Source organism: Echinops telfairi, unplaced genomic scaffold, assembly GCF_000313985.2.
Source record: "Echinops telfairi isolate 266 unplaced genomic scaffold, ASM31398v2 ScPeMD7_10;HRSCAF=50, whole genome shotgun sequence".
In the NCBI taxonomy this organism is placed as follows: domain Eukaryota; kingdom Metazoa; phylum Chordata; class Mammalia; order Afrosoricida; family Tenrecidae; genus Echinops; species Echinops telfairi.
In genome coordinates, this window is record NW_022103907.1 from 2,607,677 (window position 1) to 2,621,021 (window position 13,345).

Below are 13,345 nucleotides of genomic sequence, written 5' to 3' on the forward strand. Positions count from 1 at the left end.
AGTGGGAGCGGGGAGGAAACATTTAGGAACTAGAGGAAAGTTGTATTTCTCATCATTGTTACATCGCACCCTGACTGGTTCGTCTCCTCCCCAAGACCCCTCTGACATTTTTAAAAGGTTATTACTGGTCTCATAGAAAATGTTAGTAAGTGTACTCTCACGACTGTTGTTATGTTTGCACCCAATAACCTGAATTTAAACAACAACAAAATAAAGTGTTTATTCATACAAAAAAAAAAAGAATTGTGGTGCTGATCACAATGATGCGAACACTACTACTATTCATTATAAAATCTGCCATGATGATCAATCAGGTAGTGGACACGGAAGTCCTTTCTTATCTCTGAGCTACTAGACAGTTGGCTATTCTTAACCTCTTTGGCCTCATGATAATGGACACACCATTGTGCTCTCTGGGCCTCATATTTACTGCGTGGAACCTGGGAGGAGTGGCACTTGCTTGACCCTGGCATTCTCAGAGAGATGCTGCTTAGAATGGGTCTCTTACTCCTTTGAAAAATAACGAATCAAAATCTCCGCGTGGCTTCGGGGTATCTGCGGAAGCACTGTAAGGGGTCAGGGGGGCACCTGGAACTCTCAACCCCACTACTAACTAGCTGTGCACCTGAGGGCCGATTATTGAACTTCTGTGCTTCCGTTTTTTCGCCAGTGAAATGTGGGTTCACATGGAGACCACCCCAGGGGCGTGGAGGCAGATTAAATATGAGTGTATATCAAGCACCTTGTGTAGCAATTCTCAAAAGAGTTGGGGTCCCTCAATGAGGATAGGCCTATGCCTCAGAGGGCTCGAACATGAGGAGGAGTGCCACTATCGCGTAGGAGGGGCAGTGTTCCATGCTATCGTCCATTGCGTGGCTATGGGTCAGAACGGACTCAACAGCACCCACCGAACAGCAGCGGACGATGGTGGTCATCACCATCTAGCTGGCTCTCAGACTGGGCAATGGCAGAGAGGCAGACAGCAGAGCGACAGCAGCCCGGTTTCTGGATGTCAAGCTAGGTTGCGGCTTGGTGGGGGTGAGGATGTTAAAAAAGGATAAAGGAGAAGTGTGTCCTCCTTCCTCGGTCTCTGCTTTTAACACCCGCACCAATTTTCGCGACACAGTGAAGCCACCTCGTGAGTAAGAAACTGTGAATTCCAGCCCTGGTTCTTTGGTAGGAATTCACGCACGTTTCATCCCTCCAGGCCTCCGGGTCTTCATCTGTACAAAGGAAGTGGTAGAAATGGAGAGTTTCATGTCTCTTTCAGCTCTAGCACTCTCAGACTAACTGCCCCTTTTGGACAGATGGTTAAAACCAAGCCTGTTCACCTGGCTTTAGCCAGCTACTCAATAGGAATCCAAGAATCCTGACTTCCAGTCCCTCGTCGGGCAACTAGGAATTTCTATTCCACTTCCTGAGTCACCTACAGGATCCCTTAACTCACCCATCACCTTTGATATTAATTTGCCAGCTGCCACCAACATCTGGTCACTCACTTCATAAGCCTAAGTACCATACTTGGCCCTGCCTATCCCCTCCCATTGCCACTATTCATCTGTCATGGGACCCAGGATTGAAATCATTCATTTCCTTCCCACCGGCCTGCTCCCTAGAATGCATCTGGGATCCCATCACCCAAATTCACAACATCTGTTTTGCTCACTTATAATCAAGCCCCACCAGAGAAGGGCCAATCTCCTCCAATCAATCAATTACTTAAACACAGCCTGGTAAGCCAGTCTCAGCAGGAGCGTGTGTGCACACATGCATAATGGTGGGAGTTAAGCACCGAAAACATCCTTCTCCTTTCTCTTTTTTGTATCCATAATAGAGTTATTAAAAACAAACAAATAAACAAATAGTGTTACGGACTCTGGTCATCATCCCAGCACTGAACATTAAAAACAGTTAAAAATCACAGCCATTCTAATATCCACCAGCCCGGTCTCCTCATTTTACAGATGGGGAAAACAAAGCTCAAGACAGTGACGTTGTGACTTGATCAAGGTGGCAGGCCTGGTGCATGAAGAAGGGAGAGTGCTAGAACCAGAACCTAGATCGGACTCTGGAAGCATTCTCTGCATTCACATTCCGTGAAGTGTCCACCTAGGAAGTGTGTGTGTGAGTGTGTGTGTGTGTGCCTGACCAATGGCTCACCGACACCACGATGGTACTGTCTCCACACTGAAACCCTTGTTAGAACAGCACACATCGAGCAGATCCACAAGGCATTGACGTGATACAATGGGTAGCACCATAGATAAGATCGATGAGGGAAGCAATCGTGTGGGAGTCCAAGTACCAAGAGAAATAGGCACTGGTACTGGGTGAGGTGTGGGTGCTGCGGAGTAGACAGCCCAACTTCAGTTTCAGCCCTGCTACTTGTCCTGGGAAGACCTCTGACCTTTCCAGGCTTCAGTTTCTTCATCTACAAAATGAGGTTATTAGAACAGAAGGCTGGAGGTCCTAACAGCTTGAAATTTCTAGACATATTTCACAGACCAAATTATCTTAGTCATTTGCCAAAATGCACTGACTCAAGTCCTGTTAATCTGACATATAGTTTTGCATCCAAGTTTGCTCTTGACAAAATATTTCATCATAAGAGCCTTTCCTCTTGTTTTCCTTACCTTTGATCTGTCATTTCCCTGCATGTGTTTTAGACACATGCCTTTTTAAGCTGGTTAGAAGTGCTCTATATACCGTATCTCAGATGTCCCAAAGCTGTCAAAACACAACTTCCTCAGCTCACTCATGTCTGTTGAGTATACTTTTTGAGATTGAGGAAGAGAAGAAGAATTTTTTTAAAAAGCCTGCCCAAAGTAGTTAAAATCATAGCTTTGAATCTTAAACCAAAGTCTATCAAACTCAGGAACTGTTTTCCCCTTAGACACATTTCTTTCCAGAAACAAATTAATATGATTTCAGAAATGAGAAGGCTGGTGGGAATGTTTCTACCTTTATGAAAACAGAATTTCAGAGGCTGATAAAGCTCTATGCTGGGAATTGAGAGACCTGAGACTATTCCTAAGGAGCTCTGGTGGCATAGTGGTTACTTATTGGGATGCTCAACGCAAGGTCAGCAGTTTGAAACTACCAGCTCCTCAGCAAAGAGAAAGATAATAAGGCTTTCTACTCCTGTACAGAGTTACATTCTTGAAAACCTACAGGGAAGCTGTACCCTGCCCCTTAGGGTTGCTATAAGTTGGAGTGGAGTGGATGGAAGTGTGTTCTTTTGGAAGCTATTCCTCACTTACCTCTTAGACTACTCAGGAAACACTGCAATTTCATGTAGTGTACATTTTTAGGTACCTGATTGCAAAACATTGTGTAAAGTATTGAGGACACACACACACACACACACACACACACACACACACACATCATGGATTTCCCGACCTCTAAATGTTTACAGTCAAGGAGAGAGATGATTCAGGACCACAAATAACTAGGACACAGTGGAGGTGTGGCATCCAAGAGGTGTGAAGTACTATGAAAAGACACTTTATAAGCCTCCTCAGTAAGAAAATGGTAACAAATTGAGGTCTACATCCTTCCGGACTGCTCCAATTCAGCGGATGATGTGATCACCGCCTGCTGTGTGTGAATGTCTCCTATAGGATATTTCCAAAAGAAGCCTGACTGAATCTAACAGGCATAACATGTCTTCAATAAAACAGAGAAGCTTTGTTTTCCAAGAAGGCCTTCCTATTAGGCTGTTAGGGTTCATCAGACCCACATAGAGGTTCTCCATAGAACAGACAGAAATGTTGGGGGTGCCAAATACAAACAAAACAATCATGCAAGTATTTAACAGCTACCTTCTAGGTAGATGCGTATGTCCCTATTACACCCAGAATAAAGGGAACTAGGTTGGAATGTGATGAAGATCAAGGATTGCAGCCTTCTGTATGGATTACACTTCGATATAAACAAATATCCTCACAGTTGGTCCAATATGCCACATGGTCAATGGAGAAAATGAGTTTCAAGGGTTTCCTTCTACTTATATCTACAAACAACACCCATGGAAGCAGCAAGCAAAAAAAATCCAAAGACGTATTTCATTGGGTAAATACAAAAGACCTCGTTGTTCAAAAGCAAAGATGGCATTTTGAGGACTACAGTGCACTGACCAAGCCGTGAAGTTTCCAATGCAGGTGAATGCTGGACAAGGACGTAGGTGGATTGAAGAACTAATGGCTTTGGATGATGGTGCTGACAAAGAATATTGAATATACTGTGAACTTTCCAAAGAACAAATACATCTGACTTGCAAAAACAACAGTCCATAGAAAGGCAGATGATGAAGTTTCTGTTTGGATATGTTGTCAGGAGAAATCAGTTCCTGGAGAAGAACATTGTGGTTGGTGAAACGGAGGGTCAGTGGAAAAGAGGAAGACCCTCAAACGATGAATTGACACAATAGCAGCAACAATGGTCTAAACAACATAGCAATAATTCTGAGGAGGGCACATGGCTGGGAAGCCTGAACCCACCCAAAGACAATTCAGAAGAAAGTCTCCATGGTCTCTTTCTGAAGGGCACAGCCACTGAAAATCTGGTAGAGTACAGTTTTATTCATAGAGACAGGAGGGGACCATGAGTCAAAATCAACTCAATGGAAACTGGGTTGGTGTTTAGCTTTTTAATGTTATCTGTGTGTGTGTGTATGTGTGTTCTTCAATGTATATCACAAAGTGGGACATTTTAAATACGCCCCTTCCCAAAACTCCTAAACCAAGATCCTTTGTATTTGATGCTCATGCATTGAGTTCATCTGTCCCAAGGGTCCCTCCGATGACAAATGCTTTTTACTCCTGTGTTTCATGTGACTGTTAGAATTTGGAATCCATCCCCATGGGATTAAACCTTTCCAGGAAGGCATCCAAAGTCTATTTAGATGCCATATTGTAATTCAAAACACAGAGGTATGGACCAGGAAACACCTATACTCCCCAGATGAGTGGAAGAGGGTTGGGAACAGACCGTGCGCGCGCGCACACACACACACACACACAGTCTGGTCTAACAGGGGCAGAGGAGTTTGCAGGAAAGCTTTAAGCCCTGACAATGGATCACAAAGGAGCTGGAAACTCTTTTATCACTGATGCCAGGCTCCTGAGAGCCGGAATGACTGATCAGGGCCAGCCACGTTAAATATGTAATTTCAGAAATGTAAGCGAGCTGACTTCCTGCCAGAGCAGGGAATCAAATCCCACTGGATCCAGGCGGCTTTTTGTTTTTCATTTTTGATTCTGTGGTAAGCTGATTGTTTTTTTAAAAAGAGGTATATTTAGTTTACCTCAATCTTCAATCAAAGAAATTGATACATTAACCAAGACTAGTGGTAGTGTCAATGGCAGGGAAAGTAATTAAAAAGTCTAATTTTTCTTTATTTCCAAAGGCGCCAGCTCCTAAATTGGATGAGTCCCCATGGACTTCAAAGCAGACAAAGTTTTAATAGAAGTTTTATTTAAAATCCAACAATAGCTTTATTGTGTTCTGAAGTTGGGGTTTGGGGAAGGATGTTTTCCTTTCCCGGAGTCAGTGTTTAGTTACATCACTCCTCCGTCCCACCACTTGTCTGTCCACTTGTCGTACTGTGGTGGCTTGTGTGGTGCTGTGATGTCAGATGCTATGTTCCTGGTATTTCAACACCAGCAGAGTCACCCAAATTGAAAAAGTTTCTGCAGAGCATTCCAGACTAAGAAAAGACGGTGAAGAAGCAATGGGCTGTCCATTTCTGAGGAAGCGGACACCCGAAACCTTTCAGATAGCATCGAAACATTGTCAGATTCTGAAAGCGTCAGGAACAGCAGCAGAGTGAGGGTCAGGAAATGAGCACCTCCGGTGAGAAGGACTGAGGAAGAGCTGCCTTCTGAAAGCAGAGTCAACCATAACGACATTGATGGAAGAGAGCCTGTGGGAGTCAAAGCTTCGAGACCTTCATTTGTTGATGGGACACAATTTAAAATGAGAAGAAGAAATACAAACTGTAAACATCAATTAATAATCAGAACTTAGAATGTCTTAAGTAGGGATCTAGGAAAATTAGATGTCAAAAATTAAATGTTATGTGTGGCGGTTACATAATCTCCTGTCAACTTGTGAAGGGGTGGAGTGTTGCCTGTCAATCAGGTCGCAGCTTGATGACCGAATTTGGTGGTGCCATAGAGCTAAATAGCTTACTTGGAGGCCAAATCTACATTCTCTGCTTGTCTTCCTGCTGACAAGCCACATGGAGCTATGCTGATGGCAGCCAGAGCCTTGGAGCTGGAGGAGCCACAAGGAGACCCAAGCCAGCAATGAGATGCTTCCACTGACACTGGATTCACAAGACTTTCCACCCACTGGCTTATGATCTTCCTGCACTGGATGTCATTGCATGTGTTGCATGCATAAGTCTGAAGAGGAATTTATGGACTGGTACTGGACATATGGACTAATATTGGATTTATGGATTTGATCTGGACTGGGCTGGGATGTTTTCTCAATATGCAATTTCTCTTTGACATAAAACTCTCTTATACATTTATGAATGTCTATGAATTTGTTCTCTAGTCTACTCAGACTAACACAACAGTGGCCTCAGTAATACCAAAGACTATGTTGATGGCACAAGATCAGGCATTGCTTTGCTCTGTTGTGCATAGGCCATCATGAGTCTGGGTTGATACAACAGAGCAAACCATGATGTTCAGGGCCTTGGAGGGCTGGAAGGATGAAGACTACGTAAAGTGGGAAGAAGAGATAGGAATGAGAACAAGAATGCCCATATTCCCTAGAGGTCCCACATCCACATTTAGAGAGAGGTGAATTATTGACCAAGTGAGAGAATATCAATTTAGGGATAATGAGCCTTGATGGGTGCCATGGCTGCCTAAGATCTCAAATATTTAGTCTAAAGATCAGGCTATTCAGGAAGTCCTCCATGTGGGAGGGAAGTTCAACTTGGAAATAATTTGACATGGAGTTAAAATATCTAAGCTTAGTCTTTTCAGATTGCTCACTTGCACCATCCCTCATGAGCCTATTAATCAACCTCTTTGGTCCACCATTTAAATCTTTGAATAAAAAGAATACAAAGTAACGTCGATGGACTACAATTACACAACGAAGCTTACATGAAAAAATATGAGCATGGAAGAGTTTATCAAGGTTTCACACTTTGGTTTTTTAAAATAAATGAAATTTATCTTTCTCTATTATCCAGGACAGAATCTCTGGACATTCTATTGAAAACGTTGACCCTTTTCTCCCAGCAGATAGGCACATATGAATGAAAGTTGGGAAGAATACGATCTGTTGCTGTGGTGCTGTAAGTCAAGGTGATCAAAACTCGCCCTCAGAGTCGTCAGCGGCCTCAATCTCTCAGCACCTGCTGCTGCTGCGTGGAGCAGGTTTTTATCTGGGTAAAGAGTTAGCATCCCAATCCTTCAGCCAAGTCTATAAATAAGTCTAAAGGTGTCAGAGCTGATGATAAAAGGAGGGGAAAACCTTTCTTCAGATGTCCTCTTGCATCAAAGCCTTGGGGGAGAAATGTGTCTGCGATGATGGAATTAGAGGCCTTGTCATTGAAGACAACCAACGAGCGGAGGCTGGCATGTGGTACCAAATGCTGGAAAAGAATATATTTCACACAACCTAAAAGGTCCCAATGTAAATTAGAATATGGGGAGTCTTAAAAAAGGTAGGTCAAACTTTCCTCGAACAGATAATTATAGTCTGGGGCTGAGTAAATCTTATTTGCCTCTCTTCACCATGCCTCTACTCATAAACTAGTCCTATAAGAAGAAACCCAGGCACAACTCAGGTCTGGACAGCTGGGCTCAGAGGACTCTTCACTGGTGTCCACAAGTAGTCTATGACCCATCGGATGACCCCTTTCTCTCATGCCCTTCACAGCCCCTTCTAGAAGGCAGGTTAAACCAGGCAGGCAGGCTCAGTGCGCTAGGCCTGAAGCACCCACATCAAGGGAGCCTGGGTTTTCCCTCACTGTCTGAAGAACTAGCCCTTTAGGCGGCAATTTCCCAGTCAAATTTCTCTCCCCAAGTTTGAGGCCTTAAAATTAATGAAGTTGTTAACATTTCCTAAAATGTCTTTCAAGGCTGTTGAAAGGTATGGATATATCACCCATAAGCCTGATGGCTTCTTTGATTCATAAAAACCCATGGGCCTGGGCCCTGACAAACTTCCTTAAAGGGACAGGAGTCTTGGCCTGAACTCCACCTTCAATTTGCTCTGCAATAAGTTCTGGGGAGTGACCTTGCCCTCTCTGCTTCTATAGTCAGCCTTCAGAGGTGCTCTGGGTGGTGTGGTCATGGGTTAACAACCTCAAAATTATTTCTCTCACCCATGAGCCCTGAAAGGGCCCTTGGTCGATGCAAATGGTTTGCACTCAATTGTTAACCTAAAAGTTGGTGTATCAGGTGTACCTAAAAAAAACAAAAAACATGGAGCATAATTCTTCTCTGTAACACATACGGTTTCCATGAGACGGACCGGACTTTACAGCAAGGTGTGTACCTCTTGGGTTTCAAGTTTAGCGAGGGCAATTTATTCATGCTGATGGACCTCTAGCATTTGACCCAGGCTGACGCCCACAGCAGTGGAGAGATGCCGTTTTGAGTGTCAGTTGAATAAAATATGATTGCAGGGTGACAGGGCTCTGAAATTACCAGCACACTCAATCAAGGAACACCAGTCAAGAATCTACTTCTCCCTCCCCAGGTTAATGTGGCTGGCTTTGGCCTTCTCCTCTAGCCTTCCGGCAGTATTTGTCCAATTTGTCCAATGGCTTCAGTCCTCCCACAAAGAGCGTCTGGAGTGAATCTTGGAAACCCTCCAGTACTACACCGTTGCCCCAGATGGCATCCTGTCCCCCCACCCCCACCTGCAACTCTCATTTACAGACTGGGGCAGAGGAAGAGAAAGAGGGTTTATCATAGTCAAGCAATGAGAAGTAGTGCAATAAAGTCCTATGGTTTTCTCCTTTTTCAGGATGCCCCCCAAGGAGTCAATGGCTTGCCTTCTTGGCTTGTGGAGGTCGGTCTACCTTGCGTGTACATACTGCATTTGATGAGAGTTGTCATCCTGGAGAGACACTGAATGACTTTGAGAGTCAATGTGAGCATGTTCTCAGAAGACCAGTTGTATCACAAATCTGGTTACAAAGCAATAACTATCCGAAGGACCAGATCTCAATGACTTACCCTTATTATAAGAATGGCACTCAGTGTCTGGCTTCAATGAAACCAAGAAGTAAATTAAACTGGGGTGTCCTGAGAACTACTGCTCCTCCTCTCCCACTGGGAATGCTTTGGAGAGGCAAGGAGCATCCCAGTCAATTGTACCATCCTAAACTGCCTTTTTAAAGATTTTTAAAACAAAAGGTACCATTAATATGAACCAAGACAAACTGCTTTATAGATGGGAGATGCCAGGTTTGGGACTTGGAGTACAGTGTGTGGAAGATACCTGTTAGGTGCATTTTAAGTACTCAGGCCCTAGGGCCGAGATTAAGTGGCAAGAATTAAGTACCTATGCCAGAGGGGCACCTAGAACTCAGTGTGACTTGGGTACAGGTGAAGCTCACAAATAATTAAATCCAGCCTAAGGAATGAGGTCCACCCCTGGTAGCCTCTGCATTCATTCTGCATTCCACGAGTCTGGTCCAAAGTGGTGGGCAAATACAGCTAAGCCTCTGCTCTCATGGGGTTCAAGGGAAAGAATAATGTTTTCCGGGAAACGTGTCTTCTCTCTACCAGCTTGCTCTTTCCTCTTCGGAAGCCCCACAACCCTGAGCTGTTAGGATGAACATTGACAATGAGAAAATCTCACTATGTACAAGGAGCCCTGGTGGTACAATGGTTAAAACACTAGGTCCTAACCAAAGGGTTGGTCATTTGAACCGTTTAGCAGCTCTGCAGCAGAAAAGACCTGGCGATCCACTTCCATAAAGATTGCAGCTGAGGAAATCTACTGAGTAGAGTTATCATGAGTCTGTGTTCTTGTCTGAAAGCAGAGAAGGAACACCAAAAAAGATGTTTACTTGTGTTTTATGGATTATATAAAGGCATTTGACTGTGTGGACAATAACAAACTACGGATAGCTTTGAGAAGAATGGGAATTCCGGAACACTTTGTTGTGCCCATGCAGAAGCTGCACATGGATCAAGAGGCAGTGTACCAACAGAACAAGGGAATACTACCTGGTTATTTTTTTTAAAGATGTGTGTCATGGTTGTACCATCTCACCATATTTGTTAAGTCTGTATGCTGAGCAAAAAATCAGGGAAGCTGCATTATATAAAGAAGATATTGTATCAGGATTTGAGGAAGGCTTACTAACAACCTTAGTTGATAAAAGTGAGGTACTTTTACCACAGCCTTGCTTGCTGGAAGTGAAAAGAACTTGAAACACTTGCTGATCAAAGATGTCAGTCTTCAGTGTGGATTACAACTCAATGTAAAGAAATTCAAAACCCTTACAACTGGACCAGTAAGTCACATCATGATAAACTGAGAAAGAATTAAGGTGGAAAGGATTTCATCATGGAAGCAGCACTGCAGAGATCAAGTGACACATGGATTGGGTAAGTCTGCTGCACAAGACCCTTTAAAACTACCGCAAACAAGGATGTTACTTTGAGAACAAAGGTGCTCCTGACCCAAGCCACAGTCTTTTCAATCACCTCGTATGCATATGAAAGACGCTGAATAAAGAAGATTGAAGATGGGATGCCCTTGAATTAGGGGGCTGATGAAGAGTACTGAAAAATACATCGACTACCAAAAGAACAAACAAACCTGTCTAGAAGAAGTAAGCCAGAATGATCCCAAGAAGCAAGGATGGGAAACACGGTCTCAGGTTCTGCAGGTGTATTATCAGGAGAGACCAGTCCCTGGGAAAGGACACATGGTTGGCAAAGTAGAAGGACCTCCCCAAAGAGGAGGACCCTCCACAGGATGGATTGCCACAGTGATTGCTACAAAGGGTTTAAACCTGAGAATCACTGTGAAGACGGTGCAGGCCAGGGGGTGTTTTGTTCGGTTACAGAAAGGGCTGCTGCACGTCAGAACTGTCTCAAAGGCACCGAATACCATCAGTCAGCCTTGATTCAATGGCGCACAACCACAACACTCTGTACACATACCCTCCTTGAGGGCTCCTGGATTTGAACCTGGCAGCCCAAGTAAAGAAAGGGTGGAGGAAAAAAGTATACTCTGGAAAGAATTCTGGCTTAGGAGTGAAGTAACCCTCACTGTGCAATCTTAATTAACTCAGTGTAGATATCTGTAAAACCAGAAGGAGACCTAACATCCCGACCTTAAAGGTTGTTGCAGAATCAAACCACCTTAAGTCCCTTTTAGGAGTTATCTAAAATGTAAGGGAGTCCCTTGAGGAGTTGTAGAGGACCTCTGGCCCCATAAAACCAATCCTATCTTAGGAGATCCCAACCCTAGAATCACTTATGAGTTCGAACCCTATACCTGGAAGCCACAGTCATATTGCAAGTTTACACTGCATCTGATGACTGGCCAAGGAATGCTGGAAATACCACAGACCTGAAAAGCTGCAACGATGGGATACTGACCCAACCAAGCCCTTGGCTTCCACCTGGAAGCTGCCAGTCTGGAGAGACCAGGCCTGGTTGAAGGGCTCTGGTGAGTGAGGTCCCTCTGGGAGACAGAGAACATCAAACTACTTATTTTGCATATGGGAGCTGGGGGATTTGGGGAGAGCCATGCATCACTAACCCGAACTCACAGCTTCCTTAAATATGAGCTGGGAATGGTACATTGCAGATAACAATAAAAATATACTTACCATATCTGCTACGGTGAGACAGGAACGGGAAGGAATCTTTCATGACCCAGGTCAGGTTCCATGCAAATGAGTCAGGAGGAGGCAGAGGCAGGCTTGTTGGCGACTCTAAGGAGCTGGGACCTGGACAAAAGGACAAAGAAGAGCACAGTGAGCCGGGTACTAAGGTGTGTCTTTTACCCACCTTTCAGCAGTGGTGACAAAGAAAGCCCACAGGGGTTTCCCTGATGCCCATTGAAGGGACATGGAAAAGAAGAATGACTTGGCCTCGGGAGGAGAAGCCAGAGTTAAGAAGTCCCAATGCTGAGACCCAGGCCATGGTGAGGACCACTGAGAGATGAACTAGAGACCAGGCTACTTCATAGCTTGCCCAAAAAGTGCTATCCAAAATCTATTCTGTCTATAATAATTTGGGGCAACTTTATAGGGAGTTTCCAATCATCTTGTCCAAATAATGCCTTCATCTCTACTCTATGTTCAGACTTGTAACTTCATCTAATGGTGTTTGCTTGGGTTATTGCCCCTATCAAGGAGAGGGCTGAGGCTGCGCTCAGAAGTGATGAGTTCTTAACAATTATGTTATTTTCGGGGGGGAGGGGCAACAAGCCAGGTGACAGGTTTTTCCCATAGTCCAGAGGCCAATGAGTCACAAAGGATTAATATTGCTGATTTGCATGAGAAAAAAGAAGGATAAAGGGGAAAAATATAAGCAGCATAAGCAGTATTATTCCTCTTCTTAGAGGTACCTCAAGTGGGTTTTGTGTGGTGAAAAGTAATTACAATATATCTACAAATCAAATGAACACACACTGCAGGCTCAGATGCCTTTCTCCCCAGAAAATCCCCACCTCAATCACCATTTGCTAATGTTTTATGGTATGCAAAGCTTTTCCTCTTAAAGATGGAAGGATTTAAGAATAAGTTCTATTCAGTAGATAGAGGAGGATCAAGCAAGTAGAATTTTCTGCAGCTCCCATGGGGTAGGCACTACGCTAGGCTCTTTTTTTTTTTTTTTTAACTTTTTATTGTGATTTGAGCAAACATTTACAGAGGAAATTGCACCCATTTCCATTCAACAATTCATACACATTTTGATTCATGACATTGATGGCAGGCCCTACAATGTAACAACACCCTTTCCTCTTTCTTCCTGTGTAAATTTAGCATGTCCCTCCTTCCTTCTTTCCTATCCATTTCAGTTTTCTGTGTTTTATCCTTGAACGGAGGCTAGAGTTTTTATTCACACAATGATGTTATATATTCACAAGGACTCGCTACGCTAGGTGTGATCATCTGCATTGGACAGATGCAACAACTGGAACTCCGATGGGGAAAGAATGGAGCCCCAAACTGAACCCAGTTTTGTTTGACTCCAAAAGGCCCCGTCCTACCATGAATGGGCTGCTTTGCTTTTTGACTCTAGGAACTCATTGTCAGAGAGTAATCTTAAAAAGCAAGGATGTTACTTTGAAGACTGAAATACACCTGACCTAAGCCATGATATCTGCAGTC

The 13,345-nt window shown here is 43.9% G+C and overlaps 1 protein-coding gene across 1 annotated transcript in view; it reads right to left on the reverse strand.

Moving 5' to 3' along the window:
- The window catches only part of ALK (ALK receptor tyrosine kinase), a 689,240-nt gene extending 676,341 nt beyond the window's left edge, over positions 1-12,899 (reverse strand). Inside the window, exons 1-2 of the mRNA XM_045287018.1 lie at positions 12,896-12,899; positions 11,837-11,956 (exon numbers count right to left, since the gene is read on the reverse strand). Coding sequence (XP_045142953.1) covers positions 11,837-11,956; positions 12,896-12,899 — 124 coding nt within the window. The remainder of the gene's footprint in view (positions 1-11,836; positions 11,957-12,895) is intronic.
- Between the last annotated feature and the right edge of the window lie 446 nt (positions 12,900-13,345).